The sequence below is a fragment of the Peromyscus californicus genome, unplaced genomic scaffold (genome assembly GCF_007827085.1).
Source record: "Peromyscus californicus insignis strain IS unplaced genomic scaffold, ASM782708v3 Scaffold_14__1_contigs__length_90479793_seg_2, whole genome shotgun sequence".
Classification (NCBI taxonomy): domain Eukaryota; kingdom Metazoa; phylum Chordata; class Mammalia; order Rodentia; family Cricetidae; genus Peromyscus; species Peromyscus californicus.
Window position 1 is genome coordinate 77493632 of NW_026294436.1, and position 27880 is coordinate 77521511.

The following is a 27880-nucleotide window of genomic DNA, read 5'->3' on the forward strand; positions in this document are numbered from 1 at the left end:
AGGTGACAGGGAGGGAACTGATCCCTCCTTGAGGAGATGTAACCATAGCTAGTCCCATGTGTCCAGGAAATGCAAGCACAGGCTGCCTAGAGGACAGCGGTACCACCAGGCGAGGTCTCAGAAACACATTCACGGGGTCTCCAGATAATGGGCAGCATGCAGAAGAGATACAAAGAGAGAGACATTAAGACTCAGCACTGAGGAAGGAATCGGGGCAAATACGGACACACACAGACTTAAAATACTAAGAACGAAGTGGAAGAAAAGAAAACCACATGCATGACAAGCTTTTAGAAGGAAAGATAAATGAATCTGAACATACCTGGAAATGTCCATAAAGAGAAATGAACCCAGAAAAGCACACGTTCAGGCAGTTGACTGAGCAAAGCTGCCTGCAGCTACAAAGGACCAGTCCTTGGACTTGCATGCCCCCTCAGTCTCCAGAGTCAAAGGTCAGGAAACAGCGTGAAAATCTACTATTTTTCCAAAATCCAGAAACTGGTCTAAGGCAAGCTACCAACATCAATAAGCAAACCTGGAATATTTTTGTCCAGATGAGTTACCCAAACCACTAAACTGCACACACTGTGAAGACCCGGCAGGTGACCCCATAAAGCCCCTCCATCTTCCCAGTCCTTGTTACCCGGCAGCCATCGTGCAGGACCCCAATCTCCCCCCCTCCTACTGGTCCCCCTGCCTCTGGTATAGATTCCCTTGCTATCCAGATAGATACTTGCTCCAACACGAGAAACCCCAGTGAACTAACGACGTGGTCCAGGTCCTCAGCATGGCACTGGGCCCTTCATTAACTGGTGCTCTTACTCCTGGGGCCCTTCAGCACATCTCGCTTTTCACCTGCCTCATCTCACATTGTCTCCCATCCAACCCCAGAAGCTGCCAGCTCCTGAATGAGCAATTATGTCTCCCTGCGTTTGTGGCTGTGCCCCAATCCTGGTTCTGGTCCTCACCCACCCTTTAAAAGTCTACCTCTGATGCCACTTCCTCTCTGATGACTCTTATCCAGAGGATAAGGGGGAACGGTAAAGCGGGGTAGGTAGATGTTCTGTTTCCTGTGACAATCAGCTTATGGCATCTACCCCGGCCACTCACCTTTTTGTCCCCAGAGTGCTATGTCCCCAACACTGCAGCACATTTTTGTCAGTTGGATCGTGATCACTATGACCTCTAGCCCTAGGAAACAGACAGCAAGAGCTTTAGGGACCCCTCCACTTCCATCACTTTTCTCTATTCAGGGTCTTAGCCTCACGCCAGACTCCCCTGGCCACTGGCCCCTCTCTCCTGTCTCAGGTAAGCTGGCAGGCTCCCCACATTTCTCATTTTCTCACTGTGCACTTTTATCTCTTTTAGTGACGCTCTCACTGATAACAGCATCTTGTGCAGCGATGCAGGAGGCGTGACCCAGGGCTCCCGCAATCTTGTTGGGCGCAGCCACGGAGGTGAGAGGAGTAATCAAGACACCGGCTTCAAACACGAGAAAACTGAGTTATAGGGTAACGTGAACACACACGGAATTTTAAAACAGGACCGTGAATATTTCTGTTAAGTTTAAATTTACTGGTTTCTTCTTGCTGAATAAAAAAAAAAAAACAAGCTGAGAAAAAGCAGGGCTCTGAAGACAGGTCTCTGTGACCAGAAGATGTCCAGGCTCAGTTTTGTTATAGAGGAGCAGGGCAGAGAGAGAGAGAGAGAGAGAGAGAGAGAGAGAGAGAGAGAGAGAGAGAGAGAGAGAGAGAGAGAATATGTTCCAGAAAGGCCTGAATCTATAATCCAGGAAGAAGACAGACATAAGGTGGGCTCTATGTAAATGACCCATGAAGGGTCACGACTCCTAGCCCAGGGCTCCAGGGTTTCTACCTTTGCCCTGTCTCTTGGGCCCACCTCTCCCCTCAGAAACATTTTCTTAAGGAACCAAGTAGGTGCTCCAAATTCAGACCCCAGATTGTGACAGTCTGGCTGCAGCATCACTAAGGTCTGACAACCTTCAGAATGCAAAGCCCCCCCCCTGCCCCCACCCTCACCCACACTCCCCCACATGGCTGTAGGTGACTCCCACCTGAGACCTTACCAAACAAAGAACAGTGGCCCACCTGCCCAAAATACACACACCAAGCAGGAGTGAGACCAGGCTAGCACAGAAAAACTGCATCTCTTGGTCTCTCACTGGGTGTCCTGGCCCTAGAGCAGCCCAGACACATCTCTAAGTCCTCTGGCTTGTCCCTCAGTACTGCCTCTAAAGGGCACAGGTGACAGGCTTCCCCAAGGACAAGCCCCTAATGTTATGATATATTACTTGGGGACCCCGGAGGTATCCCGCACGTGCTGGGAAACTTGCTGGCATGCTGGGCAGATACAGCTACAGGCTGGTGCATGGCCCACTCCATACAGGCATTGTGGTGGGGTGGTAGGTGGACATCCACAGCCCAGATGCTACATCTGTGCGGAAATAGTTTATTATGATAGAGAGACAAAGAGAAGATAGGAATGAAGAGAGAAAGAGAGGGAAAGAGAGAATGGTGGAGGGGTGCACACCTCGTGGGAGTGGAGGGAGAGAGAGAGAAAGGGGCGGAGTTTTTCCTTAAGAAAAGGCTTCTAGGTCAGGATGAAGGAAGGCAGCAAGGAGCGGGGCGGGTCAGAAGAATATTAACACCTAGTCCCCCAGATTTCACACAGCAAAAGGACATGGCCCTAGGACATAAAAGATAGGATTTAAGATAAAGGATTATATTTTTGCTTTTATTTTACTGACAGCAGGTGAGGGTTTTCTTTCCCCCCTTCTTCTGTTATTCAGGGTCACATGAACATATAATCAGAAAAAAAATGAAAAAACATTTTTTAAATTGTGAGTTGTGCTGCCTGGAGACATACTCAATGTCTAAAATTAGCAACTGCCTCCACCTCTGTGCTGGAGAGGGCAGCAGCTGGGCCATTACTGTGGTCAGAGGGCAAAGGGAGCCCAAGGCACAGTGGCTGCTGCAGCAGTTAAGCTCCTGAGGCTCTGAGGCTCCTGATGGCTGGACGCTGCTCCCATGCATGGCAGTGGCTCCGCCTCCCCCTCCGCCTGCCAGCCTGGCACAGGGTGACTTGTTCTTTCCCATCATTGCGATCTGCTGTCCCCTGTACAATCAACATCCCAGATTAGAGGGAGATGTGGAAGACACTGGTGAGTAAGGAGGCAGAGGCTCACCGCCTTCAGGTTTCCTTGGTGTGGCTTGTTGCTTGGGATTATCCAGGGCTTCTCCTGCACACAAGCCACAGGCGCTCCAGCCCACCAGGCATCCCTCGGAGATGCCAGCTCCGCCTCCCAGATGGGCTGAGGGACCCGCCCACCCTCCTCACCTACTGCCATTCTCACATTTACAGTATTTGTTTTTTTCACTTTTCTAAGAGAAAGCCTCACTGTATAGCCCAGGCTGCCCTTGAATCTCCTATGTAGCCCAGGCTGGCTTCAGACTCAGGGTAATATTCATGCTTTTTCTCCAAGGGTGTTGGGATGACTGTGGCCCCCGTACCTGGCTAGCGTGGGTTTGTCTTGGTTTGGTTTGGGTTTCACTTGTTTAGTATTAGGAATGAAATAAATTCTGGCCTTGCACATGCTCAGAAGGTGCTCCCCACTGAGCCATTTTCCAAGACAGCTGCTTCTCTTTAGCCTAACATGGATCACCACAACCGATAAGATCTCCCCAGGATCTTTGTCAGTTTTCCTTGACCAATAAATCTAAACCAAGACGAACCACAGAAACGTTCAAGAGGTGGCACTAGACCAGCCAGCTGTCCCTTGGTGCAGAGGCTGGTGAGCTGAGCAGTTGTTTGCTCAAGCCATTAAACTCTGGGGTGACTTGTTACACAGCAGTAGCTGACTGATAAATGCTACCCCCAAATGCTGCCCAATCTAGATCAATACTTCTTTTCTTTGAGGCTAGGATAAAGACAGTGAAGTAGGCACAAAGCCCAGCTCAGTCTCTGCCATCCACTTTCAAACTAGGTTATATACACCACAGAAGATTTGAAAGGCTCCCCACACAGAATAAGGAGTATGGATAATGCTGAAGACTTGGTTTCCATATCTTCAACTAAGACACACAACACACACACATGTATGTACATACATGCACACAAACACACACCTTTTCCTAAAAAGTAATCTTGCTACCAGTTTTTTTTTGGTCTCAATTTGCAGAGGAAAATCAAGCCCTTCCGCCACCTTATCTTATAGCAAGGTATTGACCCCTCTGGAGAACTGGAACAATACCCTGAGACACCGAACAGCACCTGAATATGAATGACTGGACAGGAAGGTGAGGAGGGTAAGAAGTGGTCAGTGAGAACGAAAGGGTTCTAAATCTTTAGGTTTAATTATCAGCAAAGACACAAAATCACCTCATTTTTACTTGATCAGTGATATCTATACTAGGAGTTCTGTTTGCAGACACTTTACAACATTCCCATCTTTCACAGAATTCCTGGTTGGTAGGAATGGGGTTCACACAAGCTTGCAGAAGAGTATTTCCATGCATCCTGGTTGAACATCTTTCCCAGCCACTATAGAATTTCCCCCATGCTAGTGAACCTCCAGGTACACCGCTGCCCCAGCTCTCACTTCTCAGCGTATGTGCCTGGTGACATGGCCTGACACACTCCTGTGGAAACCTAGGTATCTGGGTGATGAAGCAGCACAGAGAGAAGAAGCCAACACTTCTCAGTCTTAAATTCAGATGCTTTGATGGTTAATTCTAGCTGTGCCGAGTGTCTTGCTGAGGAGCTGTCTGGAGCAGGGTGGCCTACGGGCGTGCTTGTGTGGGTTGTCTTGATTATTAACTGAGGTGCAAAGGCACACTCAGGGGGTCCTGGACTATATCAGACAGGAGAAGGCTAGGTGAAAGCAAGCAACAGGGATCCATTTGTCTCTCTCTGCTCTTGATGGTAGATGTGATCTGACTACCTGCTTGAGTTCCTACCTTGATTTCTCCTCACTGGTGAACTGTAATCTGGAACTGTGAGCCGAAACAAATCATTTCTTCCCATAAGTTGCTTTTGTTGAGTGTTTTGTCACAGCAACAGAAAGGAATCTAGGGCAGATGCCAAGAGTGGCCACCATGGACCCATGTCTAACCGTAGGTAAACACTCCAACGTCCCTGGGCAGGAGACACCGGCTCATCAACCCTCAATAGTCTACGAGATCTAAGGAGGCAGAAGCAGAGAGAGGCATGAAAAAGCCACTTGAAGGTGAGGTCCAGTGAAATTAGACTGAAGTAAATCCTCACAAACACAGCCCAGGAGGCACTGACATCTGCCCTCCATCTTCACTCACACACAATAAGTTTTTATTCCTAAGAACATGAGGAGATGTGAAGGGCTGAGTTTCACTTCACCACAGACCTCTTGGATCTCCAGTGCCACACTCCAGCTCACCTTTAAATAAAATCCCTGTCTAGAAGCATTTGCATCAGGAGAAGAATAAACTGTCTAGACAACCTGGTAGTCAGGGACAAAATACATTCTCTCCTCTTTTAGCTAGAAATAGCAAGAAAATTTGGGGAGTGTTGGGGTTCTGACTTGCATAACAGCATCACTCTCTCATCCTTCACTGGAATCCAGAAGGAAAGGAACCAGGTTCTCTGGGGCAAGGGGCTTCTCATGGAGTTAAATGTTTAGGCACGGTTTGCCAAAATACATGGGGTGGTGGGGTGATAAGGAAGAAGAAAGATAAACTTGTGTGTGTGTACGTGTGTTTGTGTGTATACCTGTGTGCACAAGTGTGTGTGTGGTGCACATGTGTACATGGCACACACATGTAGCTGTGCAAGGAGTCAGATAGGAGAGTGTTGGGGTGGTCTGCATGCAGGCATGTGTGTATTGTGGTGAAGTGTGTGTGTGTGTGTGTGTGTGTGTGTGTGTGTGTGTGTGTGTGTGTGTGAAGTGCAGACATATGTGCATGCACACCTGCATGCGTGTGCCAAGGAGTGAGGGTAATGTTGGTGGGCTCTGGGTGCAGGTCCATTCACGTGTGAATTGTGTGACTAGCAGTGCAGCTGCCCTAGTCACCCGTGCTCATATAAGTAACCCCAATAAACTCATCCATTCACCACGAGAGGTCTTGGAGTCTGAGTACTTTATCTGGTATGGACAGGTGTCACACCTCCTCAGGAAAAGTCACACGTTATGTGTCATTGATATCTTTATGGAGCAGAACTCAACAACCACCTCTGAAGAGATCAATCATACATCAATGTGGAAGCTGGAGCGTCTCCATCATTAAGCTTTTGGAGACAAAGGGGACATAAGCAGCATTCGTACTTGTCTCTGTGGAGCATGACCCAGGGTAGCTCATCCTAGAGCAAGAAGGTGGCCCAAACCCCAGCCACATTCACCTTAGAGCCGTAAAACTAAATAGTCTGAAGAAGGAAGACACAGATTCCTTACTCTCTGCTGAATTATCTCAGCAACAGAGGTGAGCCTTGCTGTTAAAAATGTTAGCCGGGCGGTGGTGGCGCACGCCTTTAATCCCAGCACTCGGGAGGCAGAGCCAGGCGGATCTCTGTGAGTTCGAGGCCAGCCTGGTCTCCAAAGCGAGTTCCAGGAAAGGCGCAAAGCTACACAGAGAAACCCTGTCTCAAAAAACAAACAAACAAACAAAAAAATGTTATGTGTAGGACGCACCCTGGAGCCCCAGGTTTTTTATTGGGCATGTCTGCCTTCCATTCTTCATCAGGGTGAGGGAGGTGCACAGTATGAAAAGGTGATCCAGTCCCGAAGCCTCCTCTCCTGCCCAGGGTCCAGGACCAAGGCTGCAATGGAAACTCTAGGATGGACTTGGCAGCTTAAAGCAAAGCCAACTGTAGCTGAGTTTACTGCACTGGAGATGGGAGATTCTGACTTCGGGGTCAGTCTTCCACACTACCCCATGAGATACTTGGAACATTGGTGGTGTGAGGAAGAACTCCTAGAGAATTAGTGAGTGTTTATTATGCATGCACTCATAGTCAGTAAAAACTAGTGAACATGCATCTGGGTGCACCCATCTCTTAGATTCAGTACTGTGCACTTGCAGTTTCTGTATCCCTGCAGAATTAGTGAGCTTGTATCTGTGTGCATTAATTTCTGATTAGTTATGTAGCTAACTGCCAACTGCAACTCTCCCTCCTAGAGGGAAGGTCCTATGACTCCAGAGTCAGAGACTTACAAGACTGGGGGAACTCAGAAGGCTAAGAGTCACTAAGCCCCTCCCCAAGATAATATGAGCGGTGGCAGTTGATCGTGGGAGGAGACGCTTCTTTGTAGCTGCCTGCAAGTTGAGCAGGGAACGCCAGTGACACAGCTGCCTGTGAGTCTCCCATACTCAAGTAACCTCACACCATAAGGAACCACATTGGACTCACTGGTTCGCTAAGCTAGACCTGCGTGGAATTATTTCTTCAGCCTGTCTGGGGCAAACAGACATTTGTTCATGTCTCCCAGGACAAGCCACACAACAGTGTGATGGTCACTGTATATTATCAACTGGACAGGATCTGGGATCAGTTCGGAGGCAAGCCTTCAAGCATACACAAGCAACTTGTGTAGATTATTTAGAATAGGTTAGCCTCTGGCATGCCTGGGAAGAACCATGGTAATTATGCTAATTGGGGAAGACCCATCCTACCTGAGGGTGGCACCATTCCAATGGGCTGGGGTCCTGGACTTCATAAATACAAGCACTCATCTCTCTCTGCTTCTTGACTACAGATGTGACCAGCTGCCTCAAGTTCCTGCCTCTACGACTTCCCATCATAATGGACTGCACTTGTTCCCTCAAACCGTGAGTCAGGAAGGCCCTTTCTCCTTTAAGTTGCTCTTGTCTGCCATTTTATCACAACAGAAAAGTAACTAAGACGATGGCATTTGCAAACCCTCAATAATCCCTGTCCATCACAGCACAGAGGAAGGGGATTTCTATTAAACCCTGCTAAGCTTGAGTATGCTCCGCTCCCTGGAGACAGGTCCCCTCACATCTTCATCATGTCCTCCATGTGCAGAGATGACTCTTGGAGCAACAGGAGGTCAGAGGTCAGAGCCAGTCAGGCTGCCAAAGCCCTGACACATCCATCAGCAGCTACGTGCACAGGGCAATGGGCCCTTCTGGGGTCCTTGGGGGCCAGGTGATTTCAGAATTCAGATTTTCCTTCTCAGTTTTAGAATGCTGATCTATTAACACTTCCAGGAAGACCTGAGGATGCATACTACTAACTCATTAATTATTTCTTGTACCTAAGCATGAATATTTATAACAACCATCTCTATCAGGTTGATCTAAATTGTAAGACAGCCAGGCTAACAGGATGGGAGATGTGGCACCATCTGGCTCACTTCCCTCCATGAGAGACCTTACTCGGGAATTCAGGCCAAAGACCCCCAAGAAAATGACAAAAGGGGCAGCTGACAAAATCCCAGCAGCCCATGAAACAGATGGGTTTGTCTTGAGAGCCCCTGGCTTCGGAACCCCGAAGGGAAATCATTTCACAGTCTTGTGTGAAGAATCAGAGTCCCTGAATCCAAGGAGGACAAAAACACTGTGTGCTACCACACACCACAGAAGGACACACAACGTGCTGGCCCCACATACTGGCAGATCTGCAGGGTGCCAGGCAAGCGGTGCGGGGAGCCTCCTGCCACCAGGAGCAGCAAGAGCACCCTGTAGATGGTGTTCTGCCCTCTTCAGGGCCAACACGCCCCAGGTCTGTCCCCAGGTCTTATTCCAGGCAGCTCCTGGCTTTGAGTCCACTCCCACAGCCTTGACTGCCAGCTCCATGCACTTGACTTTCACGTATTAATCACTGGTCCTTCCTCTTCCTCAAATCCAACTCAAACTTTCCACCTCCATCTGGGTGAGCATGTGACATACACAACTGATCCATGCCATACCTGCCTGTTTCCCACAGCTCCAGACTGGCCCTCGGGAGTATAACATAACTGGTTCCGGCCAATGGGACGTGAACAGAAATGTCACGTGTCACGAAGGTATTTAGTATCTGGTGCACTGGCCTCGTGTTCTCTTCTTTTCCCTGATGCTAAGACAAGACAGTGGACAGTCATCAAACATTCTAACTCCTAGAAGTACAGCTTAGAAAAAGTGACTGGGTTTGCCACAAACTATGAGAGGAATAAAATTATGTGTAGGGGGTGGGGTGGGCACATGTGTATATGTAAGTGTGTGGATGTTCTGTACGCGTTCAGAGAGCAGGGGATAGCACCAGGTATCTTACCACTCTCTGCCCCACTCCTATGAAATGGGGTCTCTCACTAACTCTGAAGCTGGGCTAGGCCTGCAGCCGGCCAGCCCCAACAACCCTCTTATCTCCAGGCTCCCACCCTACCCTTACACCAACCCAGCCCTACCCCTACACCACCACCCCTGCCCTACCCCTACACCACCACCCCTGCCCCACCTCTACACCACCATCCCTGCCTGCCCACAGCACAGCCCTGGAGTCACAGGCACATGTGTGGTCACACAAGCTTGCTTTTATATGGGTGCTGAGGGTTTGACGCCTACCTGCTGAGCCATCTCCTCAGCCCTGAGTGATAAACATGTACAGTGGACATCTACCAAGATTTGGAGTCTCTGCTACGGCAGCCAATATTAGTTACCTTCTTGCACATTGGTAAATCCTTGCTTGATGCTTAGCTTAAACACCACTCCTGAGGAAAGTCAGCCCCTCTGCTTTAACGGCTTCCAGCAGTTCCCTCAGACATCCGCACAGTGGTTACCCCAATCAAGTGTCCCGTGGAGAACATTTGTATTTGACTTCCGTATTTATCTGTGTTTCTTTCATTTCCTCCACCTCTTCATGGGATGGATACAGGGTCAGGCTGGCCTCAGACCCTAGAACATTCTTCCTCAACCTCCTGAGTGCTAGGATTTTGGGTGGAGTCACCACCCCCAGCAATAGGCTTCCTTCCTCATCCTTGTGTTCACAGTGTTTTGTAAACAGCAAACACCTGATAGATGTGATTTACTGAAGTGGAAACCAGAGCCTTCTCATTAGGTGACAAGGGGTCTAAAGTCTCATCCCAACCCCACCCCACCATCTCTGTGCTCCTCAATGTTCCAGGTTCTGCAGGAGCCATGAGCTGAATGTCCCAGAAAGTACAACAAAGAGGGGCTTTTACAGTGGCAAGCTTACAGGCATGGGACCTCGTGACCCCACGGAGCCACGCAGTCTATCTGCTTCATGACTGACAGCAGGTACACCAGCTGCGTCAGGCTAACGTTTCTGCTGTTAAAGATGCAGCAAAAATATCTCTGGCTCCCTGGGGACCCGATGCAGAGATGACAGGCCAGCCGCCACGTCCAGTCCCACCACCACTGCTCGACCAGGACTCCCCAAACCCAAGCACGGGTGGGGGAAGTGGAACAGTCGATACAGTGGATCCTTTCTTTGGAAGCACAGTAAGCTGGCTACAGAGCTACACTCAGAGCTATTCTATTCTCACCTTTCAGAAGTCCCAGTGGTGACCAGAGAGAACGATGGTCCGCCATTACTGTAAAGTTTTCACAACTGCCCCACAGTAGCATTCCACCTGCTGCAGATGTGGCTTTGCTGTGAGTGTTGAGGTAACCCACTCAGTGTGCATGAAACAAAAGATTACCTCAGCATCGGGGCCAACGCGCTGGCTCAGTGGGCGAAGGTGCTTGCGGGGCAAGCCTGGAGACCTGAGTTTGATCCCTGGGCCCATGAAAAGGTAAAAGGAGAGAGACAACTCCACAAAGTTGTCCTCTGACTTCTTGTGCACATATGCCATGGCACACATGTGCCTACACACACATAAGCCAACATGTATATTGTTCCTTTTCAGAACAATTGGGTGATGACGTTCAGAGACAAATGTCCAGGTCCAGAGCTGGACACCAGACCCAGGCTCACAGCTCCAGGACAGCACAAGGGGATGTCCAGGAGCGTTGCTGGCAGAAACTCAGAGCATGAGTGGAATAAGGCTAGACTTAATGCAGAAGGGCATGGAGGGTGCAGGAGAGCTGGGGGTCCCACATTTGGATGTCAAGCATCATGGGCAGCAGATATGAGGTGCCTGAGAACAGGTAACACGGCAGTCACAGTGGAGCAGAAGCTGTTCCCAGCTGACACCTGGCGGGTCACATGTCACATGCATGGCTCTCCCAAGACTCCCGAGTCAACCACAGCACCTCAATACAAAGGAGACAACTGGCAGCAGCAGAGCCGCACTCACCTTGCAGGAAGATCCTGTACCAGTAGATTTTTCCAACGTGAATCCCCCCGAGAAACACCAGGTTGAACAGGATCAGCATAGAGGTGGAGCAGGAGGCCAGCAGAGCATGCAGCCGACGGCGAGCTTGCGGGGAGAGGTACCGGGTCTGTGAGGGAAATGCAGACACGTTTCACTGAGAGGTCAAGAGAACTAAGCTAAGGTTTACTTCTGCCTTGGTATTTCTACTGCTGTGATAAAACACCACGACTGAAAACAACCTGGGAGAGAAAGGGTCTGTGTTACCTTACAAGTCACATGTCCATCCTCCAGGGATGTCAGGGCAGGACTCAAGGCAGCAGCCTGATGCAGAGGCCAAGGAGGAACGCTACTGACTGGCTTGCTCCTCATGGCTTGCTCACCAGGGTGTTTTGATACAGCACTCAGGACCACCAGCGTAGGGGTGGCATCACCCGCAGTGAGCTAGGCCTTCTCACATCAACCACCAATTGAGAAAATGCCCCACGGGCCAACCTTGTGGGGGCATTTTCTCAGTTGAGTCTCCCTCTTCTGTTGGTATAAAACCAGCACTATATCCTCTGTTGCCGGGGCCAGACTCTCCCTTCTGAACGTGGAGCCAGGTCCGTGTGGAGAGTTCTCAGAACCTCTGGCCTACGACATAGCCATTCTACCCTAAGAAGTGAAAACACTCCAGCAATGTTACTGCTTCCACACCCGGCCTCCCTCTGGCCTTGGCGACTTAAGTTCTAAAGTTGGTTAGGCTGTAAGCAGCCCTCTGACCCACCAGGTGAGACATCGTTGTGTGTTTTCTGCCTGTAAATCCATAGATAAAAATCACTTTAAATCATTCCCCACACTATAACTCCATGCCAAGACCAAAGTGACCAGAGGTCAAGATCACGGTGACCTCCTAGATTGGCAGACTGGACCCTAGGTCATCAGCCAGCTCCCCTGAAAGCTGATTTGATATGAGGAGTAACACTGTGGGTGCATGGGAGACACACTGTGAGCCTCAACTTGATGGACTTTAAAATCACCACAGAAACAAACCTCTGGACAGGTCTGTGAAGGAGTTTCTAGACTGGGTCAACTGAGTAAGAAGAACCATAAACATGAGCCCTAGACTGCGTAAGAGAGAGTGAGCTGAGCCCCGGCAGGCATTCATCCCCCTCTGCTTCCTGGCCGTGAATGCAGTGTGACCGGCTGCCTCACGGTCCTGCCATCGTGACTTTTACAGCATGATGGACAGCACCCTCAAACCGTACGCCTAAAACAAGCCCTTCCTTCTCCAAGTCGCCTCTCTCAGGCATTTTGTCACCACAGCAAGGAACTTCTATAGTTTCTCAACAGCACACAGCAGCAGCTGAGAAGGCGCTGACCACAGTTCCTGGAGGACTGTGGATAGAAGGACCCTTCCAGTGAGCACAGCTGTTCTATTATCCCTCCTGGGTCTTGGTTTCATGCCTCTCTGGTAGTTCCTCTTTGTACCTCATCCCTTACATTGTGCTTGGCCCTCCCAAAGGCCACCCAACCATGACTGGAGGTGTGAGAGCCCCATAAACACATCTGTGAGTTCAGCATTGAACCAGGGGCAGTACCACAGCAGCTACACACAGCCCAGGGTGTCTGACAAATGCTTTCACGGAATCAAGGAGAGGCAATGGACGGTCAGTAGATCTAACAGCTCTCTGGAAACTTACAGATCTCCGAGGCCATCAGCTTCAGCTGTGCTGTGATTTCAAGGGCTCCATGGCCGCAGCCTGTGTGAGTCACACAGGCAGAGACAAGCCTGGAAGGTGAATCTCATCAGGGTCCCCTCAATCTAGAGAAATCAAGCCCCAGTCTGGTCCTTCTCTCTACTGTGAGCTCAGGGTTATTCCAGAAGTGCACATCTCACTGCAGAGGGGCGTCTCCCTGACACTGTTGGGTCCAGGGTCTCACAATAATGAGGGACAGACCGCCAAAGTCTATTAAACCAGAAGCAAACTTTATTCCAGAAAAATTAAAAAATTAAAAAATAAAATAAAATAAACACCACAGGGCACAAAAGCTTATCAGCTAGCTGAGACCACAGCCAATGTTGGAATTCTGAGGCTATGGCAGCTGGAGGGGGGCTATAGCTTCTTTTTATAGTAATGAGTAAGCATGAGACATAGACAAAGGAATTTTTACAGTTTTGAAGTTAAACATTTAGAGACAAATTGTTTTAGGTTTTTACAGTTTTCCATTAACAAGGTTTTAGGGGGTTTTAGCTAAACAACATTTTTATATCCCTGCAGCCCTTCCTGACTCGGTTAATTGATGTTCGTCCAAACCTGCAACTTCCCCGACATAGCTGGGTTCCCATAGTGGGGGGAATACGAAACAATGCAAGGCAGGTTGTCACGGAGAACTCGTTAAAAGTCAACTTCGGTCTCCATAGTGAGTGGTAGGGGGTTACTGAAGAATAGTTAACCCCAGGGCTGCAGAGGGCAATCTTTAGTAAAAGAAAACTAACGTTTGGGTTGTTGACAGAGCTGCCCATCATGAAGCACGGAGGGGCCCAGTTAAAGGTTAATCTTTTTTTTGCTAGCCATGCTGATGGCTGTCAGTTTCCATTCCTTAAGTCTATAACTTTATATTTTTATATTCCTGGGCCCTTCAACCCCATTCTCTCTTCCTACACTACTTTACAGAGGGTTTTATGGCCACCATACACCAGTGTGGCCTTTGCATGAATAAGCCACTTGGGAAACAGGGCAAAGCTGTCTCTCTGGATGTGGCCTAGAAAGCTCTCCAGCCCAGAGGTCCCAGACACAATGACACCTAGTCACTCTCACTGCCCCCAGAGGCCATGAGCAGGACCAGGAGTGTTGTCGGGTAAGCGGGGAAAGGACCTGGAGAAGGGAGCGCTCATCACCCAGCTGCTCACTTCCGAGAATGCCTGTCCACTGTGGTTTCTGCATCTTAAAGCAGAAGAAGATGTTCTAGGAGCAGAACTGACTCAGCTGGCAACAGCTAGGGAGGTGGCTGGCGAGGAGATGAGGATGAAGCATTCTGATAATGAATCAAGAAAGCAGGAGCTGCCTGGATTGGTGTGGATGTGTCCAAATAACTCCCTGCAAGCACAGAGGCCACAGTGACAAGTTTGACTCCCCAGGATCCAGGGAGCCAAGCCCAGTCATCCTGCCCTCCACCCTGAGCCTGACACCTAGGAGGGAGTTGAAAGACCCCTTCCTCCTTCTTCTTTATCAGTGTAAGAGCCCGTGAAGCTAAGGGAGGATCTCCTTTTATGAGAAGTGACTAAATTCGTTTTAAAAAAGTCAACAGAGAGATGTTGACTGGTTAAGCTTCCGAGCGTTGCTCAGCCGGCTGAGGTGCTGTTACCCTGAACAGGAAAGCCAGACTACAGTGAGCTGAGCGTCCCTCTGAGGGAGGGTGAAGAGTCAGGCCTGGCTCGCCCCCAAGGACTATGTGAACACAAAGATGTTGCCCCTGCCTATGACACAAGAGCTAATTGAACACAAATGCCTAGCAATCAGCCTGATAACCAAGAGGGGTACAGAGTCACAAGTGGGTGGATAGTTCATACAGCATGGACACACGGGACAGAGAGAAGGGTCGCAGTGCAGGGGAGACAGAAGTAGGCTCAGGATCAAATGTTCTCCAGGCTACTTGGAGCTTTGAACAATCTAAACTTATATGTTGTTGTTTTTTTTCTTTTATGTCCTAGAATTTTCCATGTAGTACTTTCAGACCACAGTTGATGCAAGTAACTCAAACTATGGAATCAAAAGTGCAGATAATGAGGGTTATTTATTGTCCATGGATAGAGGTGGAAGTTGACATTAGGGGTCTTTCTATGCTGGAACCTGGGTCTCAGTCACTGGTTTATAAGTTTTGTTTTGTTTTGTTTTGTTTTAATTAAGACTGTTCTTAGATGTCCCAAGAGGAAAAACAGGGTATATTCCCTTGGTCCAGATAGCTGTATCAATAAGTGGAATGTTCTAGGTCCTTATTTAAATCCATTTCCTTCATACTTTCTGACATTCTGTCCCACTCCTGTGGTATCTTGTATCTAGGATACAAGCTATCTGATGTAAATAGAGTCACGTCCTCAGCTCAGTGACCCACCCTCCTGTCTCATATGCTTAAAAACAGCCTGAAGAAGAGGACTCATACAGAGGATAAATGAGACAAGGGAATGCAGCATACAAGGAGCCATAAATTATCACAATGAGAGTCTAGTCTCCAACTTGATCAGATAATAACAGTATGACTGACAAACAGAATTTGAATGTCATTAACATAAATTTATCAGGGCAAAAAGAGAGTTCTGGTGTGGTTGTGGCCAATCCCCAGACGACAGAAAGGGCTATGGCATTCCAATATGCTGGAAGCAAGTATCTGGGAGTGGTACTGTCCCCAGGACATGTTTGGAAAGTTGTCAGGTTCTCTAAACAACTACTCCACCAACCCTGAGAGTGAGTGAAGCCCCCTGTGAATGAACAAGGCCACCAGATCCAACAGCTATGGATCCTAGCCTCCTCAGCACACACCTCTGAAGTTCAGAGTGTGGAACGGAAGGGAGACAGAGCAAGTTAGCAAGAACTGCTGTGTCCCATGCAGGTACCTTAGGCACGGCAGAGAAGCAGACTACTGCAGTTTGTTTTCATGTCAGTATAACCCACCCTCCCCATTCAGTGAAGGTACAGGACTTGCCTTCATTACACAAGTGTCTCAGAACACCAGGAAGCTCAGGCCTGGGGTAGGCCTTTGCTCAGTCATCCGAGAATACTGTTTCAGACCGAAGGGACTGATGAAGGTGGGAACATAATAGCAGCTACCGGAGGCTTCTCTAACACACCTGCTTCCAAGGTGAGGAGAGTAGCAACCAAGTGAATCTCAGAATTCAACCAACTTCTGTCAAACTAGTTTTCACTTCCTGCTGTGAGATGTTGACTCAGGGCTCCATAGAAACACCCCCTGCCTTTTCCCGCCAACATCCTGTCCCTGGAAATACCAAGATGGTCTGGGCCAGCAAGCTGGTGCCTGGGGTTCAGGCTGCAGCACGTGGGATCCAGTGAGGCCGAGCACACAAGTGGAGTGTGGGCAGGAGGTGTTGCAGAGCTGAAGGACGCTGAGCTCGGCCCCTTGACTGTCCATAAAGGAGCTGAGGTGGGAGGGGGGCCAGCTAAGCATCTGGGGGAGCAGATGGCGGGAGGAATGGCTGCTGGAGACTGTGACAAAGGCTTGGCAAGTGTGACCCGATGCTGTTTATTTTTAAGTAGGGGAAAAGCTAAAAATGGAAACTGGGTGGGCTTGAGCAGCTGGACACGATTCCCCATGAAATCACAGATTTTCATTTTCTAATGACAATGCTCACTACAGGGTCGGGGGGTGGTGGTGGAAGCAGCCTAGAGGAGGTGATGCTGGGCATCAGTGGGACAGGTGGGCACCCATGGGCCACAAAGAAGCCACCAAAGAAGAGCGGCCTGGTGAAGCATTTAAGGTCAGAAAAATAGATTCCAAGGTCCTGTCTCCATCTCAAAATACTTTATTGAATTTGCATTAGAAGTCTGTGTTCCAGCCTTTGCTCCCCTCCTCCTGCTCATGCAGGCTCCTGAGAATCAGGCTAGGCTGAGTTAAGCTCATGCAGGAGTCCTTCATGTTCTGTCCCATCCTGTGCCCAAGCCAAATGAATAGATGAAAATATTCAGAACGTAATGCCTCCATCTTTCAAATGTACTGAACTTCAAAAAGTACCTAGTCACAGCTGGGAGGTGTGTGTGTGACACACGCCTTTAATCCCAGCACTGGGAGGCAGAGGCAGGCAGATCTTCGTGAGTTTGAGGCCAGCCTGGGCTACACAGTGAGTTCCAGGAGTTACACAGAGAAACCCTGTCTCGAAAAACCAAAAAAAAAAAAAAAAAAAAACTAGTCACACTTTGTATGCTAATTAAGGTTTTTAAATTGAGATTTAAAAGAACTTATTCCCCTCAGCTTCATTTCCTAGTCAGCTGCTGAGATCTGAACACGCTCTCAGAAGAGAAACACCTGCAGCTTCAACACTGCTTCTGTCCCCAACACAGAGTGTTCGTCCACACACACGCATCCCATGCAGTGCTGCTCTGCACGCAGCCTGTGTTATCCTTGTGCTTGCTTCAAGTCTCAGTGCAGCATTAGCTCAGAAGAGCAGTGGTGCTGCTCAGGTCTGGCTCTCCACTGTTTAACTGTCCATCCCGAACAAGCCGGCGTCTCACTCAGTTCACAGCTGTATCTGATGAATGTAGCAGGAATCTTAGAGAGTCTTATTAATAAAATCAAACCCAGGGCCAGTTATTGGGGTGAACGCTGGATGGTCAGAGAGACAGAACAAGCCACAGCTACCTCCCCTCGCCGGATCCTCAGTTTTGTTTCCTCAGACTGGAGGCCTCTGAGTCCTCATCCAGAATGGGTCTCAGCTGAACTGCTGCTAGAAGCCTGAAAGCTTAACCAGCCAAATGCTTCTAGTTCCTGGTCCTCATGCCTTATATGTCTTTCTGCCTTCTACCATCACTCCCTGGGGTTAAAGGCTCACTTTCTGGGATTAAAGGCGTGAGTCACCATGCTTGGCTGTATCCTTGAACACATGGATTTCTGCCTCTGGAATGCTAGGATTAAAGGCATGTGCTACCACTGCCTATCCTCTTGTTTAATATTGTGGCTGTTCTGTCTCTGACCCCAGATAAGTTTATTAGGGTGCACAATATTTTGGGGAACACAATACCACCACAGATGAACATAATCCTGACAGCGTCAAACAGCTGTCTTCAGCGTGTCCTCCCACCAACAGGACACAGCATGCACCTTTACACTCTATAACTTCAGCTTGTGATGCGAAGACTGCTTGTGTGAGGAAGGACCCACACTGCAGAGTAGAGAGAACTATTCCTATCTTACACACAGTGAAGCAGAAGAGTGGTGAACCAGACACGGGCCCAGTGAAGACACTGACCAGTCAACACAGGCCTTCACACACAGTTCTCCAACTCAAAGACTTCCTGCTGCCCGGCACTCCACACCTGGGTGGCAGGATGCACACCTCTAGGCTGTAACCCCCGAGATCTTTTTCTCTTTAGGGTCAGCTTCAAAGTAGATTCAAGAACTGTCTACTCACCAGATGCGTCCCACACAAGTTTTTCTAACCAGGGTTGGTAGATACACACTGTGGGTCAGCTCTCCCCTGTTGTGACAATGTACCTGAGATGAACAACTTCAAACAAGGTGCGGTTTATACTCACTCATTGTTTAACCCATTGCTTTGGGCGAGCGCAAGGCAGAGCAGAATGGTGGTAAGAGCATGTGGCTGGGTGGGCTGCTCATCTATGGTGACCAGGAAACACAGGGAGGGGCGTGAGGCAGGAGATAAGACACAGCCCCCAGGAGATTCCCCAAGAACTGACTCCCAGGAGGTCCTACCTCTAAGGACCTCCATCACTCCTGTTTCCGTCACCTCCTAAGAGCCTACCACACTATGAACTGGAATCGATGGGTTAATCTGCGGATGAGGTCGGAGCCTTTGTGATCCAGTCACATCCTGAAGCCACACCTCTAGGAACTCTGCTGCAGTGGGAACCAAGCCTTTGGGGACATTTCAGCTCCGAACCAAGAAAGTCACCAAGCATTGAGTCTGGAAGCAGAAATGTATGGCTGATACTCACACTGCAATCTTAAAAGGGGACTTGGTTACCCTGGAGACTCAGCAAATCTTCCTAGAAAGTGACAGATGAAGGAACACAGACTATCTTAATAAAAATGAACAGGTCCTGGGGTGGGGTCCTGTGTTGGGGCCCTGGGACACGAGATTCCAGATAGACAGCAAAAATGAATTCAGAAGCTCTACTCTATAGCACAATGGGGAATTTAATAATGCATATTCTTCTGGGGCTTTTTTGTTGGTTTTGTTTTTTGTTTTTTGGTTTTTTTTGGTTTTTCGAGACAGAGTTTCTCTGTGTAGTTTTGGTGCCTGTCCTGGATCTTGCTCTGTAGACCAGGCTGGCTCTTCTTCTTTTTTAAAGATTTATTTATTTTATTTATGTATATGAGTGTTTAGTCTGAATGAATGTATGTGTACATGTGCATGCCTGGTGCTCATGGAGGCCAGAAAAGGCCACTGGAGCCCCTGGAACTGGAGTTATGGACAGTTGTGAGCTGTCATGTGGGTGCTGGGAACTGAACCTGGGTCCTCTGCAATAGCAACCAGTGCTCTTAATCACTGAGCCATCTCTCCAGCGCCAGCATATTAAATTATTGAAAACCATGTAGAAAGCAGATTTTTGAGTGTTCTCACTAAAGAAAATAACTTTATAAGATTATGCTCCTATGAACCAATTCAACCATCCCACCACATTTCAGAAGCTGAAATGTAAATTACATAGTAAATAGACAAAATTTTCATTTTGTCTATTTAAAAAATGAATAAATTAACTAATAGGCCTCATAACTATATCTGGAAAGGAAGAAGTAAAATTATCTCTGTTCATAACATGAGAATATAGTTTAAAGAAATGAAAAACATCAGCGAAATTTAGGATTACAAAATTAATATTCAAAAATTGGTTGTTTTTATATACTATGAACAATCTTAAAGGAAATTAAGGGGCTAGGAGGTGGCTCAGTGGTAAAATGCTCGATGTGCAAGCATAAGGTCCTGGATTTGGGTCCCCAGGACTGTGGTCCTACTGTCCCCATGCACCTGTGGTCCTACTGTTTCCACGCACCTGTGGTCCCAGTGTCCCCATGCACCTGTGGTCCTACTGTCCCCATGCACCTGTGGTCCCAGTGTCCCCATGCACCTGTGGTCCCAGTGTCCCCATGCACCTGTGGTCCTACTGTCCCCATGCACCTGTGGTCCTACTGTCCCCACACACCTGTGGTCCCAGTGTCCCCATGCACCTGTGGTCCTACTGTCCCCATGCACCTGTGGTGCCAGTGTCCCCATGACAAGATGGGAGGCAGAGACAGGAGAAGCTCTAAAAGCTCGCAGGCTCTCTAGCCTGTTGAACATGGTGGCAAACAAGAACCCTGTCTCAAGCAAGGTAGAAAGGAACAATACCTGAGGCTGTATTCTGATGGCCATACTGCCATCATGCATATGCAGCATGGCATATATGCACCCATAGCCCTGCACAAACATAAACACACACCACACCCACCACCCCACACACATGCATTACACATGTCATACACTGGAACACACATGTGCACACACAAAGACTTTTAAAAGGGGAAAAAAGAAACCATTCAAATGCCTATCATTAGATTAGTGAATAGATAAAATGTAGCATATAAATATAATGGAGTACTACTCAGCTCTAAAAAAGAAATTCTGATACACACTACACAGATAAACCTTAGGGACGGTAAGCTAAGTGGAAGACACACTGTCTGATTCTGGTTGAATGAGACACGTGGGACAGTCAAAGTCAGAGAGGACACAGAACAGTGGCTACCTGGGACTGCCTAACAGAGTGCGCTGATGGAAACCTCTGGAAATTCTTAAGGTAATGGTTGTTCAGCAACGTAAATGAGCCTGACAGTGCTGAATTTTATGCTTAATGGTGATTAAAATGGCAAGTTATACTGTACAATTATTTTTATTACAATGAAAAAAATTAACAGGCCTTGTCTATCAGACAGAAATGCAGAAGAGAACACATGTAATTTTCAAGCACATCCATGATCACATTGAGCTTGTGCTACATTCTACAACACAGTCATGAGTGTCATGCTCACTGACGAGGTTCAGTTAGCAAGACATGAGAAAACCAATACTGCATCAAAACCTAAAGTCCTATTCAAACCCAAAGTCTATACCTCAGTAATAATGAAATGGGTAAGCTTCAGTAATTATGATCATGAAACCAAGGGAAAAACATGAGAGGAAGTTATGAAAGGAACTTAAAAGCCTCTGTTGTCTTCACAGCAATATGTTTGGGAATCTCAGTGAAAACAGTAATTATCTTGAAAAATAAATGACCTGAAATTTTAAATAGAAAAGCTAGAAACATTGAAAAAACATAGCCAAGGAAGATTGGAAATGGCCGAAGCTATAGGAACAAAGAACACATGGGAAGCCTCAATGCACAAGTTTAAGCCAATGGTGAAGGGAAAGGTGATTTTCATTTCACAGAAACTATTTTAAAAATGGAAAACCATTTCATAACATTAGCGTAACCCTGATATCCAAGTCATAAAAAGATAAGGGGCTGGAGCGATGGCTCAGTGGCTAAGAGCACTTACTGCTCTTGAGGAGGGCCCAGGTTCCGTGCAACCACCTTAACTCCAGTTCCAGGAGATCTGACACTCTCATCTGACTTCTGAGGACATCTGCACACTGCATACATATGATTCACAGAAAACTATGTAGGCACACACACATAAAATAGATAAATTAAACTTAAAAAGAAACTTAAAACCAGAAGCTAACCTTCTACACACTGCCTGAAAAAATACAAATTAAGTAGCAGTAAATTAAAAATAAGAATGGTGATTTAAAAACACTCTTGATGTGCTGGCTAGTCTTGTGTCAGCTTGACACACAAACTAGAGCTATCTGAAAGGATGGAGCTTCAGTTAAGAAAACGCCTCTGTAAGATCCAGCTGTAGGGCATTTTCTTAATTAATGATTGATGGGAGAGGGCCCAGCCCAATGTGGGTGGGGTCATCCCTGGGCTATTGGTCCTGGGTTCTATAAGAAAGCAGGCTGAACAAGCCATGGGGAGCAAGCCAGTAAGCAGCACCTCACCATGGCCTCTGCATCAGCTCCTTCCTCCAGGTTCCTGCCTTCACTGCTTTTGATGCTGTGGAAGTGTAAGTAAAATAAACCCTTTCCTCCCCAAGTTGCTTTTTGGTCATGGTGTTTTGTTGCAGCAATAGAAACCCTGACTAAGACAAGTTGGTCCCAGCATAGTGGGGTATTGCTGTGACAGACCTGGCCGTGTTTTGGGGAGGATTGTGGAAGGACTTTGGAACTTTGCTCTAGAAAAGCCACTGAGTGTTGAGAGCTCAGTGGGATGGTCTGTGGAAGCTTGGAGACAAGAATGTTGAGAGCAGAAGATAGGGGCCTGGCTTGTGAAGTTTCTGAGAAATTTAAAGACTCTATCAGGGTTATTTGCTATTTAGATGTAAGATTCTGTTATTCTGGTTAGCTGAGGATGAAGAATCAGCTATGAATTACAAGATACCAGGACTACTAAAAGCAAAACCTTTGCTTTGTTGGGATACTCGATGCTGGTCAGCAGGAGCTAAGAAGTTAGAGGTGATTGAGACCAACATCATTGAGTTGAAATCTTCTGGGAAGTGTTTCCTGAGAGTCAGCACACAGAAGCTGTATTTTAGAGGTGATCAAGGTTGTACCTCATACTGGCAACTGAACTTGGTAGCATAAGAGTCTCCCAAGTGTAGAAGTAACCAACCGAGGTAGGACCACCGCGATAGTGAGGGTAAGGTTTTTAGCTCTTAGCTATTGCTCTAACCTCTTGGCTTTTATCTCTGTATTGGTTCTGTTTCTTATTTAATAAGACAGTTGGTTACTTCTACACCCAGGTGGTGCTGGTTTTGAAGGCATAAGGGGTCATGGAGAACAGCTGAGTCTTGGCATGTAAGAGGTCCAGAGAGGCCATTGGTGAACCTACAGCCTCAGTGGCAATTGAAGGCCCAGGACTGAAGTCAGGCAGAGAAGTTGAGGCTTGGCACCATGAAGAGAGCCTATGAGAGGCTATTGGTGGAAGTGCAGTCCAGTTGCAGCAGAAGATCCAGCATTTTGGAGATGCCAGTACCATGGATGACCACCAAGAGCATCAGGGAGTGGAGTGGAGCCAGCTGGAGCCTAGAAGACAAGCTGTGTGTGCTGCAGAGGGCAGAGCCGGAGAAGTGACCCAAGCCCTTTGGAGGAGCCCAGAAGATGGTGAGTGGATCCCAGACATCAGACATTGTGTTGCTTACACAATAGGAGTTTGGTTTTGCTTTGTTCCGATTGTGACTATGTCCTGTGTCATGGTTCTTCCCTATTGAAGTAAGAAGGTATTTAATTTAATTTTGATTTTCACAGGAGCCCACAGTGGAGAGACTTTGTACTTTTAAAAGAGATTTTGGATTGTTAGAGAGATTGGATATTTTAAAGAGACTGAAAATTTAAGGTGTATAAATTTTTAAAAACTGGGATGTTTAAAGTTACTTGTGTTTTTAATGTGAGATCTTGGGGATGAATAAGAAAGGAAAGGTTGTGGCTCAATAGTGATGTGTTTGTCAAGTTGACAAGGGGTTACGTGTGCTGGCTAGTCTTATGTCAACTTGACACACAAACTAGAATTATCTGAAAGGAGAATCTCAATTGAGAAAATGCCTCCATAAGATCCAGCTATAAGGCGTTTTCTTAATTAGTGATTAATGGGAGAGGGCCCAGTCCATTGTGGGTGGTGCCATCCCTGGCCTGATAGCCCTGGTTTCTCTAAGAAAACAGGCTGAGCAAGTCATGAGGGACAAGCCAGTAAGCAACACTCCTCCATGGCCTCTGCATCAGCTCTTGCCTTCGGGATCCTTCCCCGTTTGAATTTCTGTTCTTCCTTCAATGATGAACAGCAATATGGAAGTATAAGCCAAATAAACCCTTTCTTCCAAACCTTCTTTTTGGTCCTGGTGTCTCTTTGTAGCAATAGAGACCCTAACTAAGGTGTTCAATTTAGAAAAGTTTATGCTAGAATGGAAAGATGATTCGATATTAGAAACACCAGAAAATCCATCTAACTCACATATTAAAGAAGAATAATCCTGTGGTCACTCACTAGATGCCAACACAGCAGAAATAGACACTCATGTGCAACATAAAGTCCTTGGAGGCTAGAAAAAATAAAACTTCATCTGAAGAACCATAACCCCAATGCAGCAGCCCCACAGCGGCAGGAGGAAAGGGCTTCTCCCCTTCCTTGCCAGCCCAAACTGAACTGAACAACCTCATCAGTACAGTAAGACCATTAAATGTGTTAGAATTATAATTGCTGTCAGGAACCGAGCTGTCAGGACATGTGGATGACATGGTTATCCTTCTAGGGGACCCAAAAGGGACAAAATGACACAAGGTATCTGCAAGACACAAAGTCATCAGCTCAACGCAAAAGTCAACAGCTTTTCAGAAACCAGGAGTCAAAAAGAGGTGATAAGGAAACATGCAGGACTTGAATGAACAGCTCTGGCTAGGTTTGGGGGACATGCCTCTCAACACCACCCTGCACCCCTGTAGCAGCATATGAAGAGGCACTTTGGAAAGTGATTAAGTCAAGACAGCCCAACTTTTAGGAGTGCATCAGGGTCTTATCAGAAGCACACTGGAGCCCCCTCTGTCATGAGGACAGAGCTCAGACCCTGGGAAAGGTGAACAGGCACCATCTTGGACAAAGAGGATTGGATTTCATGTGTTTGTGTCCATGCATGTATGTCTGTGTATCTCTGTTTGTGTGTCTTGGGGTTATGCACCAATGTGCACCCATGCAGAAGCCATGGAACTGGAGCCTTCCTCTTCTGCTCTCCACATTATCACCTTGAGGCATAGTCTCACTGAACTGGAAGCTTGCTGTCAGCTAGGCAGGTGGACCTGAGGGTTTCTGGAGATTCTCTTGTCTCCACCTCCCATCTGACACAGGAGCTCTGGGTTACAGATGCTCATACTGCATCCAGCTGTTTGTGGTATCTGAGGATCATGCTTGTATAATATCACTGTACCCATGGGGCATACCCCAGCCTGAATTTCTGTTGTTTATAAATTACTTGGTCTCAGAATTTTGTTTCAATCACACAAACAAGCTAAGACAATGTAAATGATTGAAACTGGGGTACAATTCAAAGAATTCCCAATATATTGCAGTAAGCACACTAAAGGGAACTTCGGGAAGCCTCATCAAGTCCAAAGTCCATCTGTAAGAGTCCTGTATTGGCTAGAGCGATGGCTCTGAGGGCAAAGTGCTCGATGTGTGTGGTGCACAAGCCCAACAACCAGAGTTCAGATCCCCATAAGCCAAGTACAAGCTAGCACAGGAGCAGATGTCTGTGATCCCACTGCATGTGCCAGGGGTGGGACTAGAGAACTGCCTGAAGCTCGTGAGTTATGCAGCACTGAAAAAGAAAGACCCTGTCTCAAACAAGGTAAAAGGCAAGGACATGAAGTTGTCTTCCCATGTCCACATGTGCACTGAGCTGTGCATGCGCCTGAACACACACACACGCACGCGCGCGCGCGCACACACACACACACACACACACACACACAGAGAGAGAGAGAGAGAGAGAGAGAGAGAGAGAGAGAGAGAGAGAGAGAGAGAGAGCGCTCGCTAACATGTAAAAACAGTCAATTAAATTCTGGAAAGGAATCAAAAGAGGAATAAGATGTTTGCCTACAAGAAAACACAGCATGTTATAAAACTCTAGAATTTAAAATAAAGATAATCATCTAGGTCAATGCAATAGACTAGAGAGCCTGGAAATGGACCCATCCATGCTTGGATATTTATCTGTATTTTATGGCAGGGATGGGTGGGCAGCAGCTGGTGGAACAGTTTTAGCTGCAGGCCAACAGCAGACAAGACAGTCCAGATATAACCAAGAGAGTTTGTCAGTCCCTGCTCTGTTCTGTTCTTGGTATCTGCCCTAAAGAAACGTTCACACATACGTGTGAGGAGCTTGAATTGGAAGCTTCACTAAAGCTCCATCTGCAAAGGAAAGAAAATGAGAAACTCAAATTCAACAACAGGAGAATTCTATCAGAAGGGTTAACTGACCACACACCCACTACACATGGGCCACAGAGACCACACACCCACTACACATGGGCCACAGAGACCACACTCCCACTACACATGGGCCACGGAGACCACACACCCACTACACATGGGCCACGGAGACCACACACCCACTACACATGGGCCACGGAGACCACACACCCACTACACATGGGCCACGGAGACCACACACCCACTACACATGGGCCACGGAGACCGCACACCCACTACACATGGGCCACGGAGACCACACATCCACTCACTACACATGGACCATGGAGACCACACATCCACTCACTACACATGGACCATGGAGATCACACACACACTACACATGGACCATGAAGGCCACACACCCCCTACATATGGACCACACATGAAGACACACCCACTCCACACAAGACCATTCATGAACACACACCCACATTATACAGATCATGCATCTCTGCATTACCAAAGAATTATCTCTCCAATATATCACTAAAGAATAAAAAGTTCTTAGCCCATGCACACAGGCTGCGTCTTGGGATGAAGGTGAACACAGCCTGTTTGTTAGGTCTGTTAGCTTCAGCCTTCACGCTGCATTTTTATTTGAAAGAGCCTGAATTGTCAGCTAGGAAAAAGGGGGAAAGGGAATTCTAGGAGTCTTTCCACTCTGGCTACCTCCCTTGAGCATAAACAGTCACGGCACATGGGCGAGAAGCTAGAAGCCTGATGACCATCATGCTGAAGTTATGCTCATGGTCCTGGAGCCTCCCTCTCCAGGCAACTCTGAAGTCCCCTGGGACCACTAACTAACCTAGGATGTGGGGGGGGGGGCGTGGCTTCAGCTGTATCCTGTTCAACCAAAATAACAGCTTGGGGAAAGGCCTGCTTCCTAATAAACCTTGATATTTAACAATTTGAAATTAAAGAGAGGTAACACATTCTGAATGCCCTGTCAAGGGACCTTATGAAAAAAAATTCTCTAAGAATCACCAGTTCAGTGTCTTCACAAACCTTATGCAACTGATAATAAACATTGAAAAACGGCACAGATCCCTAGATAAGGAAGCAGGTAAGGGAAGTCAAGCTGTTATAAGACAGCAAAGATAGGGAATTCGCATAGTGGAGATACCCAAATATTAGTCCCCAAAGAGAAGGAAAGCATTGTACCCCAGAACAGGACACAGCCCGCGTGGTATATGCTCCACAGAAGTTAGGAGAAAGCCACAGAGGAAAACGGGAGCTTGTTAAAGATCTGGGTAGTACTCTCTCCTCTTCCACACACACACAATGAAGGTACCCTACCTTAGGGTTTCTGTTGCTGCGATGAAACACCATGATCAATAAGCAAGTTGGGGAGGACAGGATTTATTTAGCTTACACTTCCATATCACTGTTCTTCAGTGAAGGAAGTCAGGACAGGAACTCAAACAGGGTAGGCATGGAGGCAGGAGTTGATGCAGAGGCCATGGAGGAGTGCTGCTTACTGGCTTGCTCAGCTTTCTTCTGTTTTTGTTTGTTTGTTTGGGTTGTTTTTTTTTTTTTTTTTTTTTTTTGGTTTCTCGAGACAGGGTTTCTCTGTGTAGCTTTGTGCCTTTCCTGGATCTCACTCTGTAGACCAGGCTGGCCTCGAACTCACAGAGATCCGCCTGCCTCTGCCTCCCGAGTGCTGGGGTTAAAGGCATGCGCCACCACCACCCAGCCTAATTATTATTATTATGTTTTGTTTTGTTTTTCAAGACAGGGTTTCTCTGTGTAGGTGCCTTTCCTGGATCTCACTCTGTAGATCAAGCTGGCCTTGAACTCACAGAGATCCACCTGGCTCGGCCTTCTGAGTGCTGGGCTTATAGGTGTGTGCCAC

The 27880-nt window shown here is 47.6% G+C and overlaps 1 protein-coding gene across 6 annotated transcripts in view; it reads right to left on the reverse strand.

Moving 5' to 3' along the window:
- The window catches only part of Hhat (hedgehog acyltransferase), a 280570-nt gene that overhangs the window by 38197 nt on the left and 214493 nt on the right, over positions 1–27880 (reverse strand). For 4 of the 6 annotated variants that reach the window (XM_052738054.1, XM_052738052.1, XM_052738050.1 and 1 more), the window contains 2 exons: positions 11246–11390; positions 720–1191 (listed from right to left, as the gene is read on the reverse strand). In XM_052738054.1, coding sequence (XP_052594014.1) covers positions 1094–1191; positions 11246–11390 — 243 coding nt within the window. In that variant the 3' untranslated portion in view covers positions 720–1093. Of the gene's footprint in view, positions 1–719; positions 1192–11245; positions 11391–27880 lie in introns of those variants that run through there. The other 2 variants (XM_052738051.1, XM_052738053.1) reach the window with 1 other exon arrangement.